This window comes from Syngnathus typhle, linkage group LG3 (assembly GCF_033458585.1).
Source record: "Syngnathus typhle isolate RoL2023-S1 ecotype Sweden linkage group LG3, RoL_Styp_1.0, whole genome shotgun sequence".
In the NCBI taxonomy this organism is placed as follows: Eukaryota; Metazoa; Chordata; class Actinopteri; order Syngnathiformes; family Syngnathidae; genus Syngnathus; species Syngnathus typhle.
The window spans coordinates 6281363-6300519 of record NC_083740.1 but is presented as its reverse complement, the minus strand read 5'-3'; the positions used below and the strand labels follow the sequence as shown (position 1 = coordinate 6300519).

The window sequence follows — 19157 nt, the reverse complement described above, 5'->3', positions numbered from 1 at the left end:
TTTGTGCGCTAACTTCACTCCGTGGCTATGTGACTCTCTCAGCTTGTCTCAGCTGTTTGTCCAGGCGATAAAGTTGTTTTCATATTTGCCTTACTCACGTGTAAATGTTGCAAAGCATTGTGGGAGACCCACTGCTAATGACAAGGGATTTTTCAATTTGAAAGAGACACATCGGATGCAGGAACCCAACCAATATTACAGTTGTTGTAATAGTCTCTCATTAATAGCGGATATTTTCTCGATTCAACCAATGCTAATTTATTTGAGTGATGTTGGGAAGTCATAGAAATGACCTGGATACCCCAGCCGCAATTGTACAGATGTCACATAAAGATTGGTTCTCCTGCTTCTTCTTTTTCTCCTCTGTCTTGTCATCCTATGCGAGTACACCTTTGGAATAAAAAAAGGAAGGAAAAGGAAGAGGCTAGACAGAAGTGATGGGTGGGGGAGAGAAAGTGGGGAGAGATAGGGGCTCAAATGACTCACAGCGTACTGGAAGCTAAAAATATATGTTGATTTTTCTTCTCTCTCTCTCCCTCTCTCTCTCTCTTGTTCACACAACCACACACGCACGCACACACGCACACTGCTTACTTGTCCGGCCAGCTGGATTTCAAGTGTCCAACTATGAAACTGAATCACAAATTGAAAGGAGAACATTCACTTTTGTGCATTTTTGCACATTGTTCAGTTAAGCAATTTCTAGACCCTCAGTTATTCCCTATCGAACAGACTAAATTTACACTAAATGAATTCAATAAATTAGGAGCAAAAAATAGGGGACACCAAACATGGCTAAAATGAAACTAACATTCAAATAACAGTGGAACTTCTAGAAGTCTGTACTTTAGTGTTTTATTGTTTGATGGAGCAGCCAGAAGACATCTCAATTTGGTAAGTCTTATCTGTGCTAATGTTACCATGCATACTCGTGCAGAGTGCTTGTACATACTTAGGCCTGTGATTTATTGGCTGGTCCATTGGTATTTATTGGTGTGGCTTAAAAGTAAACCACACCTCACATCCGTAGGAAGCCTTGAAACAAACCTAGTCACTTTTACCTGTGCTTTAACTATCAAGCATCAAAACTCTTGTCTTGGAAAATAAACATCAGGGTGTAAATAAAAATCCACCGATAGAACTGAAAGAAAAAGTTCAACCTCTATGTGTTTGGCCCGTTTGAATGCCCTAAGCAATCACAGAACATCCTGATCTCTCCTCCTTTTCATTTCCCTCTGCCTGTCGTGGTTCCGTACTTTTTAAAATCTTCAGTCCAGTCACCCTCGCTGAGTGTTTAGTAGCGGCGGCATTCAAAACAGTCCAGAGTGATAAAGTATTAATAGACTGAGGACATTGATATGACGATGCAGTGAATAACACTCTCCTCGCTCAAAGTGGGTCCCTGTTGAAAGCAAATGACGGATGGGTGGTCAATTACCATCTCAGAATAAGCTTGTGAAGACAACTTACAAGAGCCAAAACATGGGTGCACCTGCACAATCCGATTTATTAATAACACAGTTTTGATTGGCCCTGTTTCCATTTCGTAATTGATATAAATTTGTATTACATCTCATTAGATTTGAAAAGTGTAGCGGGTGAGCATTATGTTGGTTTGATTTATGGAGTGTTTCATTTGTAGTATTTGTCCCGTGAAAGTCTCGGAGGGGCTTGCACTATTTTTACCATTCATCCAGTGTGCGGCTGTGTGTGTGTTTTATGTGTGCCTCTGATGCATATGTACTGTACATTACCAGGCTCCCAATGGTCCTCTGGGGACAGTTTTATCTCTGACACCAGCCACATTTGGTTTCTCCTCCAAAGAGAATGCAAGGGAGTAATCAGTCTCATAATTCCTCCTCTATTGGGAGCTAGAGGAGAGTGACAGCTTTTCATTGTCCCTCGGGGTTTCATTAGAACCGCTGGCTTCTGCGGGGCTAGGATGCAACCATATGGAGGAGGACTATTTAGTTGCTGGCAGGCAGAGGCTGTCGCAGTTACCACACACCATCGTTTTCATTTAAACACTTAATTAAATTAAATGAAAGCAGTTCCCGATGTGTGTGCATGCTATTTGGGATGGGAGGTTGCCGTTTGTTTAGTTTTCAGTTTATTATTAAATAGTTTATCGACTTTTTACTTGAAACCAGCTTACTATGTATGCTGTCATGCATTTATTGTTTTTTGAAAATTTAAAAGCCCCCCGACTCATTAGTCTGTACTTCCCTCTGCCAGGTGTTTGCTGTGCTACACTTTGCGTTACTGTCTCCTGCTGGATTTCCTCTTACTGACACGTCACGTCAACTCATGTTTTCTCTCACTAAATATGGTCACAAAGGACTCCCAGGAAGTCAAAGTACCATAATGCCTTGCAATGGCAAAGAGCATGCACACACACACAGCTTGACACAGTGCTGCAGTGCGGTTGCCAGATGCAAGAAACGATTTCAACTTGTGGATTTGGTTGTCGAGTCGTAATTTGCATAAATGACCTAGATTATTTAAGAAGATCTCCAATTGTGTTGAGTTTCTTGTATGCTCTAAACATAACTATTATTTTGCAGTGTTTACTGTCATCAGAATTTGGCACAAGTTGTTGCAGTTAAAGATGAATGTGTTTTATCGATTATAAACTGTTGTTTTGGCATTCTCTATCTTCACCTGTGTAGAGTTCGATAGTTTTGAGCAAACTCTATCGGCCATTTGCATGCAAGGCTGGTTCCACTGCAGAGCGAGGAGAAGAGAGGCCTGGCAGCTCTGATTGGACGTGGAGTTGCTAGACAACAGATGTCCAGCAGGCTGAGGGGTGGACTACCTGTGGACGATTGAAAGCAAAGAGAAAAAAAAAAAAAAAAAGGCGAAGGTAGAAAATGAAAGAATGGATTATGGAAGTTTCAATATGTGACAAACATGCCAGAATTTCCTTTTTTCTATATTTACACTATTTCAGGAAGTGTGTACAAATGTCAATGCAAGATCTGCATTTTGTTATATTTTTCATTTTGCCTTTAATCAGTACTGTTGATAACTAAATGTGGAGGATTTACACTATATCAAGTTAGTGACGTTAAAAAAAAAAAAAAAAAAAATTACATTTTGGACAGAACTGTATATACACTTAATGGCGTGTGTGCACGATTTTCTTCCCAGCAAACAGCCTATTACACATATGTAATAATTTACCCTTCTCCCAAATAACAATTAAAGTCATGCTAATGTTATACTAATTTAGAACAAGTTGCTCACATTGTCCTCACATAACTTCTCAGGTTGTGTTAGCACTCACATCAATGCTCTTGTTTTGTGCAGTGCTTGTGCATACTTTACTGTACAATAAAATGATATTAGTATAATTTATTATTTTGGCAAAGCGAGGAAGCTTTATTTACATAGATTTTACACATAATGTAACTCGATGTGCTTCACATTATTAAAAAGACATTTATAGTGTCTGATCAATGCACATTCATAGTGATCGATTATCATTTACCTTGAATGTATATTCTCTTCATGACATTAGTGATTGTTAACAGTTGAGAAGTTCTGGGTTTGATTCTCGACCGTCCCGTCCACCAGCACATTGTGTGTTCTGCCTCTCGCCCAAACTACTCGATAGGTTCTAGTTCCCCCACAATATTAATGAGTGTAAGAGACAATGAATGGATAAAATGCAAAGAGCTATACAATTGTAGCTTTAGTGCCATTTCTAGGCTACATGGAAATACTTGAGGCTATGATGGAGAAATTCCTCAGTGACCTTGCTTAAAGGGTTCCACTAATCATTCACTGATGTGATGACTGGGCGGCCCCATCTCATTAGCCTGGCTGTGTTTGTCTTCTGGGCTGATGCAACATCCCAAAGAACATCTCATTCCCAATGTTCTCAACGGCAAAACACCATTAAGCAGGTCATTGAAAGTTAATCATTCTGTTCTCTCTAATTTCCTTTCATGTGGAAGCCAACATATGTCAAAATTTCACGATATACAATAAAAGAAATGGCGGCAATAAAAGAAATTTGTACGGCACATATGTTGAGCGATACACTTACAGCTTCTTTAATTAGAGGAATAACTCGTTCATATTGAAATGATAGGAAGCCAAGACTAACATAGCAGCTGGCACAAATCCACCTCCTCGTCCATGGCTCGAGGATTTATGCATTCTGGTTTTGACGGTGGTTTTAACTGCCATAATCTCTGCTATCTTTTTTTCATTTTCTGTGTGACAAATATATATCACCCTGTCGCCCAACTTTACTGTAAATAAGTTCCATTCTCAATTTTCTATGCTGCTCTGGGAAGATGCAGCACATAAACAAACACTAATGATGCCAAGAAGTCAGCTGGTATTCTGAGCTGAACTCATTAAAAAAATAGCAAGCAGAGCAGAGGAAGGAGTAAAAAAATAGGCGTCCTATTTTATTTAAAAAAAAAAAAAAAAAAAAGTAGAACCCTCTGCTCTTTTTCGCTTTCCCTCCTTTCTCTTGCTAGCAGTGTCCCGAGGCGAAGCTGTGAAGTGGGTCGCCTCAACACCGTGCTTCATCACTCATTTTAACCACAGCGCCTTCGAATCGTTTGTTCCAAATGGAAATCAGCAGATTTAGTTTTCCAGCAAACTACACTCACGATTTCAATGGGTACGCTGCAACTACACACCCAATCCAAGAGCCGGATGAGAAATTAAGCCTTCATTGAAATAACGCATGGACGCTGCCGACACTGCTTGATTTTTGTCTTGCATTCTAATACACAAGTCTATGAAATAAATTGTATTCATTTTTTTTCCAGTAGTATATAATTGAATACAGTGATGTGCTGTGAGGTTCGTGACTGGGGAGGCACTCACGTCGTAGCCTCCCTTGCCTCTTCTGACCGCACATCCCTGCCGCATACGTACCCCCCGAGTCGCATTGACCCTTCGTTAACACCGCTAGGTATCCAGGTCAAGCCACTCAGGGCAGAAGAGCTGGGGATCAATCCTCCCCAATCAGAGTGAGAGCCAGCCGCGGTGAACCGCTGCCTTTCTCCTCCGATTGGGGTTCAAGAGCACTGGAGCCAGCCCTGACTAAGCAGTACCTCCCCAGTGCTCTCCTCCCGGTTGTACCTGCAAATAAAAGAGGCTTCTTTCTTCTTGAGCAATCTTCTTTGTCCCGTGTCAACGCACGACCTAAGGAGATACTGGATCCATTCCTCCAACTTTGCTGTGCTTCCTCCATCGCGAGGCTCCAGGGAAGTCAAAGTACCTAGAGGGAACTCACCTGTGTTGCAATACTTGTGGAGGGAATGGCTGAAAAAGAAACCCTACTCTACATCGCCTAGGTCCCGGTGCATCCTCGGCCTAGTCACCTAAACTGGACTAGGGGACGTGAATAATAGGGGTAAGGATTTGTAACCTGTTCCAGGTCACCATTTAGAGTTCAATTTTAACGTGTGTGGTGCAATGTGCTGTTGCATGAGCGAGGCTAACCCTCATAGAAGACTGAGCCTCGATTAAGGTCCTTCCGCTCTGGACCACCACACCCTGCGTGCATTGTTCCGAGAGTCGGAACTCAGGGGGGCCGCATACGTACCCCCTGAGTCGCATTGACCCTTCGTTAACACCGCTAGGTATCCAGGTCAAGCCACTCAGGGCAGAAGAGCTGGGGATCAATCCTCCCCAATCAGAGTGAGAACCAGCCGCGGTGAACCATTGCCTTTCTCCTCCGATCGGGGTTCAACAGCACTGGAGCCAGCACTGACTAAGCAGTGCCTCCCCAGTGCTCTCCTCCCGGTTGTACCTGCAAATAAAAGAGACTGATTTCTTTTTGAGCAATCTTCCTTGTCCCGTGTCAACGCACGACCTAAGGAGATGCTGGATCCATTCCTCCAACTTTGCTGTGCTTCCTCCATCGCGAGGCTCCAGGGAAGTCAAAGTATGTAGAGGGAACTCACCTGTGTTGCAATACCTGTGGAGGGAATGGCTGAAAAAGAAACCCTACTCTACATCGCCTAGGTCCCGGTGCATCCTCGGCCTAGTCACCTAAGCTGGACTAGGGGACGTGAATATTACGGGGAAAGATTTGTAACTTGTTCCAGGTCACCATTTAGAGTTCAATTTTAACGTGTGTGGTGCAATGTGCTGTTGCATGAGCGAGGCTAACCCTCATAGAAGACTGAGCCTCGATTAAGGTCCTTCCGCTCTGGACCACCACACCCTGCGTGCATTGTTCCGAGAGTCGGAACTCAGGGGGGCCGCATACGTACCCCCTGAGTCGCACTGACCTTTCGTTAACACCGCTAGGTATCCAGGTCAAGCCACTCAGGGCAGAAGAGCTGGGGATCAATCCTCCCCAATCAGAGTGAGAACCAGCCGCGGTGAACCACTGCCTTTCTCCTCCGATCGGGGTTCAACAGCACTGGAGCCAGCACTGACTAAGCAGTGCCTCCCCAGTGCTCTCCTCCCGGTTGTACCTGCAAATAAAAGAGACTGATTTCTTTTTGAGCAATCTTCTTTGTCCCGTGTCAACGCACGACCTAAGGAGATGCTGGATCCATTCCTCCAACTTTGCTGTGCTTCCTCCATCGCGAGGCTCCAGGGAAGTCAAAGTATGTAGAGGGAACTCACCTGTGTTGCAATACCTGTGGAGGGAATGGCTGAAAAAGAAACCCTACTCTACATCGCCTAGGTACCGGTGCATCCTCGGCCTAGTCACCTAAGCTGGACTAGGGGACGTGAATAATAGGGGTAAGGATTTGTAACCTGTTCCAGGTCACCATTTAGAGTTCAATTTTAACGTGTGTGGTGCAATGTGCTGTTGCATGAGCGAGGCTAACCCTCATAGAAGACTGAGCCTCGATTAAGGTCCTTCCGCTCTGGACCACCGCACCCTGCGTGCATTGTTCCTAGAGTCGGAACTCAGGGGGGCCGCATACGTACCCCCTGAGACGCATTGACCCTTCGTTAACACCGCTAGGTATCCAGGTCAAGCCACTCAGGGCAGAAGAGCTGGGGATCAACCCATCCTAATCAGAGTGAGAACCAGTCACGATTGTACCTACAAAAAAAAGGCTTCTTTCTTCTTGAGCAATCCTCTTTGTCCCGTGTCAACGCACGACCTAAGGAGATGCTGGATCCATTCCTCCAACTTTGCTGTGCTTCCTCCATCCCAAAGCTCCAGGGAAGTCATAGTACCTAGAGAGAACTCACCTGTTGCAATACCTGTGGAGGGAATGGCTGAAAAAGAAACCCTATTCTACATCGCCTAGGTCCCGGTGCATCCTCGGCCTAGTCACCTAAACTGGACTAGGGGACGTGAATATTAGGGGCAAGAATTTCTAACCTGTTCCAGGTCAATTTTAACGTGTGTGGTGCAATGTGCTGTTGCATGAGCGAGGCTAACCCTCATAGAAGACTGAGCCTCGATTAAGGTCCTTCCGCTCTGGACCACCGCACCCTGCGTGCATTGTTCCTAGAGTCGGAACTCAGGGGGGCCGCATACGTACCCCCTGAGACGCATTGACCCTTCGTTAACACCGCTAGGTATCCAGGTCAAGCCACTCAGGGCAGAAGAGCTGGGGATCAATCCATCCTAATCAGAGTGAGAACCAGTCACGAACCGCTGCCTTTCTCCTTTGATCAGGGTCCAAGAAGACTGGAGCCCCTGAGCACTCACACCCTGAGTCACTTTGACCCTTCGTTAACACCGCTAGGTATCCAGGTCAAGCCACTCAAGGCAGAAGAACTCAGGATCAATTCACCCTGATCAGAGTGAGAACCAGCCTACAAAAGTATGCTCCTATATTCCTGAGCAATCTCCTTTGTCCCATTACAACGCACGACGTAAGGAGATGCTGAATTTAATTCCTTCCACTTTCCTGTGCTTCATACACCGCAAGGCCCCAGGGAAAGCCTACCTGTTGTTGTTGTCAGAGGGTCACTATTTCAGACAGTTCCTACACTCACGGTTCCCATTCATTCAGGTTCCTGGTGGCTCCCTCTTTTGGATCCCTTGTGTACTCTTTCATTCTACTATCAACCCTGAGTAGTGTCTTCAATTATGGCTGCGTCCTTTGTCCCTGTTGAGTACAAAAGTTTCTTATCCATTTCATACCATTCACCATCATACTATTTTACATTTTCTATTATCCCCTTCACTTTTGATCTCATCGATTTTAATGTTCAGCTGTCAATTTTATCTTGCCAATTACTGTTTATTGGTATTTTACTTCTATTTTACCTCAAACACCTGACTCATTTAATTTTATTATTGTATTTTAGTTTTGACATCTGGGGATCCCATTGGCAGGGTGTTACTATGATCTCTTACGATCTTCACAGCATCAACTGATGGCTTCCGATCTTACCTGAAGGCCATTATTCTGGGCGTCCCTTACACTCACGGTACCATGATTTTTTCATAATGGCTACTACGCTGTCTGGCAACCCCCAGTAGCTACCTATGCTTCATACGCCACATGGCCCCAGGGAAGGCCAACCTGATGTTGATGTGTTGTTGCCAGAGGTCACTATTTCAGAAACTTCCTACACTCACGGTTCCCATTTATTCAGGTTCCTGGTGGCTTCCTCTTGTGGATCTCTTGTGTACTACCTCTCATTCTTCGGCAGTTACTGCAGGTAATTTGGATATACTTTCGAGCGGCCCTGAGCGTGGCTTTATTGGATTTCCGATTATTAGTCAAAACCCATTTTAATATTCTCAACCCTGAGGCATGTGTCTTTGTTAGGGTGGTGTTCACTCTAACTTATTTTGCAAGAACCACACTGGAGACAAGTTAGTCGTTTTAGACACCTGCAAGTGGAGAGTCCATTCATAGCTGTGCTTACAGCGATGGTCGAAAGGAGGTCTGACTCAGGCCTCATCAGGTGCGTATTTATTGAGAGAAACAGAGTGGGGGTGTGGGTGTGGGTGGACAGGATGGGGTGAAGCCCCTGGTCTGCTGATTAAAGCATAGCAGGGGGCCTTTTACGACGTTGTGTAAACAAGGCAACTTTGATTGCTTCCTCTGCAGCTACTCAAATTAGTTGAAAAGATCTTAGCACTTTGTTCTGCTATTTATGTTAACAGGACAAGCTAGGTAAGTTATTACAGGGTACATTCCAACATAATCATACGATGAAGATATTCTGTAAACCCTAACAGTCTTCAAATATGGTTGCATACCTCGTCCTTGTTGAGTACGAAAGTTGCTTATCCTTTTCATGCCATTCACTATCTTCTTTTTTTTATCCCCTACACTTTTGAACTCATTGTTATTAATGTTGAGCTGTTGATTTTGATTTCATTTGGTCAATTACCGTTTATTGGTATTGTACTACTATTTTGATTCAAAAATCTAACTATAACATTTCATTATTGTTCTCTAGTTTTGACATTAGACATAGCGGTCCCCTTAGCAAGGGGTTTCATTTGCGGTGAGCTCTTGGGATCAGTGGAATCTACACAGCAACTGTTATGGATCTGCTCTTACCTGAAGGTCCTTATTTTGGGTGTCCCTTACACTCACGGTACCATGATTTCTCCAAAATGGCCACCACGCCGTCCGGTCACCCTCGGTGGCTATCCTTAGCATTGCGTCCGATAGAACGTTGGTACGTTTATTTAGAATTTTTTTAGGTCGTTTTTGGGGCACGACTGGCAGAGGTAGCCGGCATCATGTGAGATGTTTAAGGCAATTATTATTATTATCATCATCATTATTATTGTCAAAATATGACTTAGGCCATTAGTTCAAGAATGTGAGAATAATGTACCGTTTTTTTCCGTGTATAGTGCGCAAAATTTAACGAATTTATTGTCCTAAAATCTGGGGTGCGCATTATACATGGGTACAAAAAAATTTTTAATTTTTTTTTTTTTTTTTTTTTTTTTTTTAGAAAACAAAACCAACAACAGGACTGACCGACAAAGTCGTGGAACAAAAAGACAGGGTGACATTACCAAAGACAGGAACAGAAAGCAAACAGACATCATGACAGTAACACATGCAATGATCCGACGGTGAGCGAGGGGCAGACAGGACTTAAATACAAAACACGTTACATCGATTGAGGTGACACAGGAAGAGAGGGGCGACGCGAACAGAAACTATGGCAACCTAGACACATAGCAAAACTGGGGACGAGACGTGACAAATGTCCCTCGAAATGAAACTTGAAATCACCAAGTTTTGGTTTCCAAGGGTGTTTTTATTCCTCTTCAACGTCTCTCCCATACAGAGCCGCCTTTTTCACGTCCGCACGCCTCTTTCCCGTGCGCGCACGGAGCGCGGTGGTGCGTTTAAGGGCAGTCGGAGAAATCAACGCCAACAAAAAAAATTACATCCAGCCTAGTTAAGACCATACCAAAGACTATAAAAATGGGACCCATTGCCTCCCTGCGTGTGTGACGATCATTGGGACTTAAAAAAAAAAAAAAATTTCATAAAGAAAATTCATAAAAATTGGGTGCGTATTATACATGGGTACAGGCTTTTTTCCAGCATCAGCATGCCATTTTTAGGGTGCGTATTATACATGGGGGCGCACTATACACGGAAAAAAACGGTACTCGCTTTATACAGTATTTGGCTTTAGAGTTAGCTATCTATCCTGTCCACTTATTTTTACTCAGATGATTAGTCCATCCTAACAATACCTAATAATAAATACATTACTAGAATGAATTGACAAACATTATGAATCAATTAATGAACTTGTTGCTCAAGGGAGAGCAGTCAGTAACAGCTCACTTGAAGTCGTGACAGTAGTGAAGGTTGATGTGCACACTGCGGTGCTGTCTGTTAAAGGCCCTTTTCCAAGAAGATGTCAGGTCACGTTATTTTGTCCAACACTTCAGTTCTGATAAGAGAAGAGCTACACAAGGCCCGCGCACGCAACAATGCAGAGACTCTCGCTGTGACAACAATGCAGCCGACGCCACCTCAGATGATTCGGGAAGCCAATCACTACACTAAAAATAACTCTGTGTTTTTCTGTTTGTGTCGCTTGTGTTTCTCTTTCAGATCATCAAAAGCTGGAAAGAGAAGCGAGGATCTGCCGTTTACTAAAGCACCCCAACATCGGTGAGCCGTGATTGCCGCCTCTCTGAGTACATAAACGTTGGGGTGATTCCCAGTTGTGGTTATTTTATTCTGCGTAGCGAGCATGTGAGGAAAAAAAACCCACACACATGCGTCTACGTGTGTGCACGTGGTACCTAATGATGATTTATGTGTGCAATTTCTCAGCTGAGTCATCAAAGGGACAAAAGCATCAAATCTTTGCTTCCTTATGAAACCTCATGAACCCAACGCCCTCCTCTTTTTCCGCTCTTACTGTCACGTCATGGCCCAAAATATATATTTATGTCATTTATCCAATCATTTTTTTTTTTATGGTGACTAATATTTCTTCATTTTATTTCCGTCTTTGAATTCCACTTCTCTCCACAGTGCGCCTCCATGACAGCATTTCAGAGGAGGGCTTCCATTATTTGGTGTTTGATCTGTAAGTCGCCCATTTGAGACCCCTAAACATTAGATTAGATTAAATTAGATTCAATTTTATTGTCAATGTACAGCACAAGTACAGTACAGCGAAAAGAACTTTGACATCCAACCAGAAGTGCAAAAAGCATTAAAGTGCAGAGTAAAAAGTAATACATAAACATGAGTCTTTTATAACAAAACCGTGGTGTTGTTTTTAGATATTCAAATGATCAATTCTTTAGGAAATCTAAAACATAACCTAAAATAGATTATATGTTGTCTCGTGTCCATCAGCGTGACGGGGGGTGAGCTCTTTGAGGACATCGTGGCCCGCGAGTACTACAGTGAGGCCGACGCCAGGTACTACGCACATTCTTCTCAAGCCGCCGTGCGTGTCTGGGGTTGCCTTTGCAGAAAACAACTGCGTGTGGGTGTTTGTGTATCACGTATGGTCGTCTCTTAGGTGTGATGCAGCTGCCTCTCCTCGGAGGCTTGTCGGAGAGCTATTTATAAAGGTGATTAACGACGTATAGCCAACGGTATTAATCATACACTGCCTACTTCACCGTGCCAGCTATTTCTCCCGGGACCGGATGGGAGAATGAAACACGGGATAAGAGTGTTCTTGCGCAGTAGCTTTTGGTTTGTCTACAATATCATACATAAATGTCTGATGAAGAGGAGAAGATGAATTGCTTTGGTCTTGTTTCCTCGCCCCTCTCTCCTCATCCTGTCCTTGCCATACTACATACAGTAGTGTATTATTATATAACATATGCTTATTCCCGGTCTCCTTCTGCCCTCAGCCACTGCATCCAACAGATTCTGGAGAGTGTCCATCACTGCCATGTTAATGGGATCGTCCACCGGGATTTGAAGGTTTGTATGTCCCCTCCCCTTTCGTCCTTGGTTACTGTCTCCACCGTCTGTAACAGACATTTATATTCAAAGAGACAGTAGGGGCGGAACAACTTTAAGAGGTACTGTATTGTGTGAGATTGCCACTTTGCTGCTGATGTACACTTGCACAGTCTAATGAGATCCAGCACAGGCGCTCTACCAAAATATTTGGCTGTGTTTTTATGTTAATTGTTAGAATTTTAGCATTTACTTGAAAGGTATTTATAGCTAAACAAGGCAACTCAAATCCAAGTCTTTTTCTTATTATTATCTAATGCAGTGGCGGCTGAGTGTATATCTTCAATATACTGGCTGCAAAAAACAATCCTCATCTTAATTTAAACAGACTGGATCACTCTTTAGTTTATTTATTTAAACTTTAATCATTTTATTTATTGAACCAGAAGATTCAATGTGAAAAATAGCGCGTGACTTTTTTTTTTATTTCTCTGTCCTTCTCATTGTTAACTTATTTCATGTATTTCCATCCATTCAACCATTCATTTTCTATTTTCCACATCCTTGATACGATTGCGCACGAGTTGGAGCCTATTCCAGTTGACTTTGAGCCAGAGGCAGGCTACACCCCGGACTGGACACCCAATCGCATGGCACATACAAACACTCACATTCACAAATACGGACAATGTATCGTGTTTACTTCCCATAGCTTACAATTTTTGGGAATGTGAGTGGAGTTACTCGGAAGAAAACGTGCGCCACCGTATTACCAGTTAAATAATTGAAGAAAGATATTTTTTCCATATTTATTTACAAGAATTTAATTTGCTATTTGTTTCTTGATGGGTCACTCTTGGTCTCCAAGACATATTCTTGTCAAGATAAATAATAATATGATTGAATTTCGAGCTTTATCGCATTTCTTTGTTAAGGCTGGTGTCTAAATAGCAGCGCTGGAGTGACAGGAACAGGCGCAATCACAAATCAGGACCCTCATTTGCATAATTATGTAAAAGCCATGCTGTGATTTGAATGATTTTCCTCGGTCATGAATATTCCAACGCTCGTCTGCATGCTTAAAACCTCCCGCGGGGTGGTTGTATGTGAAGGAAAGAGGCAGCCAGAAAGCACTCGTGAATATCTTCGAGCGAGTTCTGAACATGTACGACAGGAAACAGAACGATGCCAAACGGCCGTTATCATCCGCCAATTTGCACTTGAAGATTTCAGATGCTTTTTAATTCGGCATATTATATAGTAGACATGTCCATTTGTCCTTTTGAGTCCCAAGTCTGTCTTGTCAGTTTCTTAGGATGTCTGTGCTTAGAGTCTGTAAATGTTAGAAAATGTATAATTCATGATACAACGCTGTCTAAAATGGCCTGAGGTTGAAAAAGACCTTTTCTGCATCTGTATCTGTGAAGAGGTAAAGTTAAGTTCAGGTTAATGTGGTAAACACTGATGCCGCTCATGCTTCTTATATGAATAAACTGTGGGATGGCAATATAAATCGTGTGATAACTGTGTGACAGTGTAACCCGACAAATAATTTCTCACAACACTGTTGAGTTTTGCGTTGCTCCTATCACATTCTAGTTGGCACACTCAAGTGACTATTCCCATCTCGAACATTACAGAGCGTACAGATTTTGGGATGGTACACAGGTTTCGACAGTGGAAATGCGGATAAATTGGTGCGAACTTGGCATTGCGCTTCACGGGAATCGAGTGACCAAATTTGAAACTGGGATATGCTTAGCTCCTGCTCACTGTACCATTCACAATAGCCCTGGGATTTGCCTGTGTTCAGTACAGAGTGTAGTCCCCCTTTCGCCTTCAGGCTTCAGTTCATCACAACCCTGAACAGCATAAATGGCAGAAGGGAGTCCCCCAAGGCACCGGTTTAAGACCATTTTAGTTATTTCACCCCTAATCAATTAGGATTTGGTTGGACTGATCTGGTTTTAGATCTGTGTCTTGGGGTCTCTTGCTAGGGTGTGTGACCTCTCACCTCTAACCTGTTTGACTCCGCCCCCCTGCAGCCTGAGAACCTTCTATTGGCCAGTAAGCTGAAGGGGGCGGCTGTCAAGTTAGCTGACTTTGGGCTGGCTATCGAGGTGCAGGGGGACCAGCAGGCATGGTTTGGTGAGTATTCGCAAATCAGTTCTCCAAACTGACTCATTTGTTGCTTTGTCACAGTTTCAGTAGATCATTCTTCATATCTCTGCCATTACTTTATTTCACTCCTCCAGGCTTTGCTGGTACCCCAGGGTACTTGTCTCCTGAGGTTTTGAGGAAAGATCCATATGGGAAACCAGTGGATATGTGGGCCTGCGGTAAATAAATTGCTGTTTGTATAAAATCAAGCAAGCCTCAGTCATTTTTAATTCTACAATATGAACATAATACGCAAAAACAGACCTCCAGAGCTTTAGTGCATCGGTCTAATGTCACCGGGCAGTCATTTATGTGCTCTTTGTGTATTGAACCTCAAATCTCATACCGCCCCAGGAGTGATTTTGTACATTCTGCTGGTGGGCTACCCTCCATTCTGGGATGAAGACCAGCACCGCCTTTATCAACAAATCAAGGCTGGGGCCTATGACGTAAGTATTATACGCTCTTAAGCAGACACACGCGTACACACAGCTAGACTACTTGGTGGGAAATATATATTGTAGCTGCATTGTGGTTGAAAACATGTCATACGTTTTGACATTGATAAATATTATTGAGATACATTTTTGAATATGTTTGATTTAATTATCTTTACCAGTGTAGTCCATGTTTATGTCTTCGATATCGTCTGACAGTTCCCATCTCCCGAGTGGGACACCGTAACTCCTGAGGCCAAAGATCTGATCAACAAGATGCTAACCATCAACCCCAGTAAACGCATCACTGCCTCAGAGGCCCTCAAACATCCCTGGATCTGCGTATGTGTCACATTTGCACAGGCGTAGCGTCGCCTGTTTGCTTTACCCTCATAATTCTCCAATTTTCCTCCTCCTGTAGCAACGATCCACTGTAGCTTCCATGATGCACAGGCAGGAGACTGTGGAGTGCCTGAAAAAATTCAACGCCAGGAGGAAACTCAAGGTGAAACATCTGGCGAGACGGGTTCTTTCTATTTCTGCCATGCTGTAGCCATCTTTGACTGCTATCTCTATGTCTTTGACCCTCAAGATGCCTCTAACATATCATAAAAGTATAATGACTGACTTTCTGCAACCCTCACAGTGCAACACTCCTTTTTCTCGCTGTAACCTTCTAATCAGTCATCCTATCCTCTTCTCCCTTCCTACCGTTATCATCGCCTGCCCTTTCTTTCCCTTCTTGTCACTGCAGGGGGCCATTCTGACCACTTTGCTGGTCACAAGAAACTTCTCAGGTAGGTCTCCTTCAGTGTGCTATTCAAGGCCTAGATAGAAAGTCAAATCATATATAATAAAGCACCTTGGTCATTGTCTACTTCTATAGTCTATATCAGTAATTTCCAACCACTGAGATCATCAGATTGTTTTACGGACCATATTGTATGTTAAATAGTTTATTCTAATTGTACCATGTGGTTTTTTTCATAGATTTAGTGCTATTATGCTAGGTTCAGCCCACTCGTACTAATTTCAGCATAGTCCAAGTTTCAGCAAATTCAGATTTACTTTGTTGATGTTCTCTCTGTCTGATCGAAATTCGATCAAAGCCTTTGAACCAATAAGTTCAAAACCTCATTTGGAAGGCCCTCGATCAGTTTTTTTGTTTATGTACTAAGATGATCTTGATCAAGATGCCATACATGAATGGTTAATTTTCCTTATCATCTCGATTTAAGCTCTACTCCATCTGTGATGTAACCTGTTCCTGGTTTTTTTTTTTTTTTTACGACATTTCACAGTTTTTTTCTATCTTTCTGTCTTTTCTTTGCATGCTTTCTCTCTTTAGTCTACTTTAAAGTGTCAAAGCATTTGGGTCACTTTTAATTCATCATTTTCTTCCTTTTTTTTTTTTTTTCCAAATTTCCTTGCTTTTGTTTGGATTGTGGTTTCAATTTGAGGTAAGCATTTTCAGGAAGCAGGAATGGGCTTGATGAATTTGTCACCTGTACTTTTTTCCCTTCAATCCTAACAGACAATCCCTTAGAGTATGCATGGAGACAAAATGATTGACTGGTTAAGGCACTGCACGCTTTGCAAAAAGGCTATACTGTATGTGATTAAAGGAAAATCTTTAGCCCAATATAGCATGCACTTTTAAGACGCTCTTCCAGCTCTGACAAATGTCACTGTCGAGAATAAGAGCATGCTAATGTGAGTGCAAATCACCAACTTATCACTCCTGCGGGAGCCTTGGAACTCATCACTTGCTAAATACACCCAATCCACACAGCCATGTGAGTTAATACCTGGAAAAAAAATACCCGCATCAGAAGCAAATGCTGCTTGGATTTGAGATTTTGCAGTTGATTTTGTACCACACCGTACTGTACTGATATGCTTGCTGCATGTTGGTAAATCCTGACGCTCCACATCGTCGTATTGTCACTTTTGCGCTGAAGTTTATTTTCTGTGTTTTTCACCCACAGCAGCCAAGAGTTTGCTGAATAAAAAGACAGACGGCGTTAAGGTGAGTGGCTAATACATAAAGTGAAATGGAAGCTTTGTTTCGTGCATAATTCTGATGGAACGTTTGGTGTCTGAGGAGCATCAAAGATAATTATTATGCATTGTGCACTTAGCGACATCATCATTCAGGGAAAGTCACGCCAGGCGGCGGGCGACCGTTATTTATTTGCTTGATCTCACAGTGGTGACGCAGACAACATTGGCTGAGGTACATTTCTTGTAGGATCATCCCTTTCTTTTCTTCTCCTGGTCGCACTCTAGATGACAATATTATCACGCTGCAATGTCCATTACGATGGGAGGTAATCCATTATCCATGTGACCTCATCCCATTACAGCAAAATCAAACTAATCCTCAGACAAAAGTAAAAGAAGCACAGAGTAAAAAGGACTTCCACCAAAGGATGCGTATCATGTAATTACTCATAAGTCGACTTATTTAAAGTACAGTACAGATCATTCTTCACCGTTCTTTCCCAGTATGAGACACAGGTTGATCTGGGCTTTGTTCTGATTTTGAAAAACTTTTTCCCTCACGAATGAATGGGAAATCGATACATCCTTTTGAGAGTCAAAATGTTGCCGTTTTAAGATTTGCGTTACTGTACATGGAATTTTTTAGATAACCCTACGCATGTTAAACCATCATAAATGTGTAAAAAAAAGTCAACTGGGAATTATAATCAGAGATGGCTTTGTGTCCATAGAAATATTTTTGACGCTGATTTCACTTTTAGTTTTTGTAATAGAACATCAGGTATCTGGGGTTTTTTTCTTGCACAATATGGATTGTAATTTATAGCTATAACATTTTATCGTAGAAACCTCCTAGGATTGTTTTTTGTATGCAGATACACAAAGCTTTATAACCACGGTGGCAACGTTGGATATTTTCACGACAAATTTTAAGATTCATTAGTTTGGTCATTCATGTGCTCAGGTTGTATGTGTGAGTGTGCACGGGCGTGTTAGTGTGCGTGTGTATGAGTGTCATATTCCCTCTACACTGCCCCCTTGCAGGTAAACAACAAAGCAAACACAGCGACCAGTCCTAAAGACACTGGCCCCGCCCCTGCACTGGTATTCACACTCACCTGCACCCACACCTTCATCCACTAATGTGTGCATTTCATAAAGTGTCAACCTTTCTCATTCCTGAGTGTGGATGAGTTCACCTTTGTCTCGTGTCATTTTTTTATGTTAGATCTCAAACTTCCTTGTGAGCATTTCACTTAACACACAGTATATATTATATGTCTTGTCATCAGGTCTACCTGCATCTTTTAATGAGACTCAATACATGGACTACATCTAAAATGGATAATCCAAGATTGAATGACGTGCTCATTATCTAACAATAGGTGGAGTGTTGTTTAGAACCGTGATGTTTTAAAATGGAGGTGTTGCTGCCATTAGGTCAGTGCTTCTCAATTATTTTCTGTTACGCCCCCCCCTAGCAAGAAGAAAACTATTCGCGCCCCCCCTCCCCACCGTGACTATCCTAACTTGTCTTGTAAGTCGTAAAATGTTGCACTGTCGCAAACGTGACAGAAGTAACAATGAGAGCGCCACTGCCCCCTGCTGTAGTAAACGCGCAATTACACTTTATTCTAGTACTGCCAAAAAAAAAGCCTGTTCCCCAGGGTCACATGCGCCCCCCCAGGAATAGCACCGCGCCCCCCAAGGGGGGCGCGCCCCACTATTTGAGAAGCACTGCATTAGGTAATTGTCAAACACATTTATATTTAAAAAACAAAACAGTAAAATCATGAACAAAGTGAGTGTTTCTATAATATTATGGTAAAGGTAAAGTACCGATGTTATGAGAATAAAGTGACTAAATATGAGAATCTAGATTATTATTGAATTATATTTTTGTTTGGTCTATAAATGGATAAATCCGATTTTTAAAGGTATGTTTTAATTTGTAACTCTTCCCCCCAAAATAGGACATTTTTCTCTATTTGACAGCTCCGAAAATGCATAAATGTTATTCTTTTACTGGTTGGATCGGTAACAAAAAAATCGACTATTGTTTGTCAAAGTTAAGCAGTTGTATGTAAATGTTTTTGAAGTCTTTAGTTTAAGTCAACATAAATCAATAATTAGTCTACTTTCATGGGGGTCTACTTTCAAGAAATCGGAGAATATTTCAAGACAGGGAAGTTCTGACAATTTGCACAACTGTAGGTCTCTGACCAGCTAA

General features: G+C 42.4%; 1 protein-coding gene across 4 annotated transcripts in view; it reads left to right on the top strand.

Annotated features, from left to right (window-relative positions):
* camk2d2 (calcium/calmodulin-dependent protein kinase (CaM kinase) II delta 2) overlaps positions 1-19157 on the top strand; it is a 35510-nt gene that overhangs the window by 5328 nt on the left and 11025 nt on the right. Inside the window, exons 3-14 of one of the 4 annotated variants that reach the window (XM_061274419.1) lie at positions 11004-11063; positions 11433-11487; positions 11763-11828; positions 12275-12347; positions 14372-14474; positions 14582-14665; positions 14841-14935; positions 15143-15265; positions 15345-15428; positions 15678-15720; positions 16915-16952; positions 17972-18031. In XM_061274419.1, coding sequence (XP_061130403.1) covers positions 11004-11063; positions 11433-11487; positions 11763-11828; positions 12275-12347; positions 14372-14474; positions 14582-14665; positions 14841-14935; positions 15143-15265; positions 15345-15428; positions 15678-15720; positions 16915-16952; positions 17972-18031 — 884 coding nt within the window. Of the gene's footprint in view, positions 1-11003; positions 11064-11432; positions 11488-11762; positions 11829-12274; positions 12348-14371; positions 14475-14581; positions 14666-14840; positions 14936-15142; positions 15266-15344; positions 15429-15677; positions 15721-16911; positions 16953-17971; positions 18032-19157 lie in introns of all 4 variants that reach the window. The other 3 variants (XM_061274418.1, XM_061274421.1, XM_061274420.1) reach the window with 3 other exon arrangements.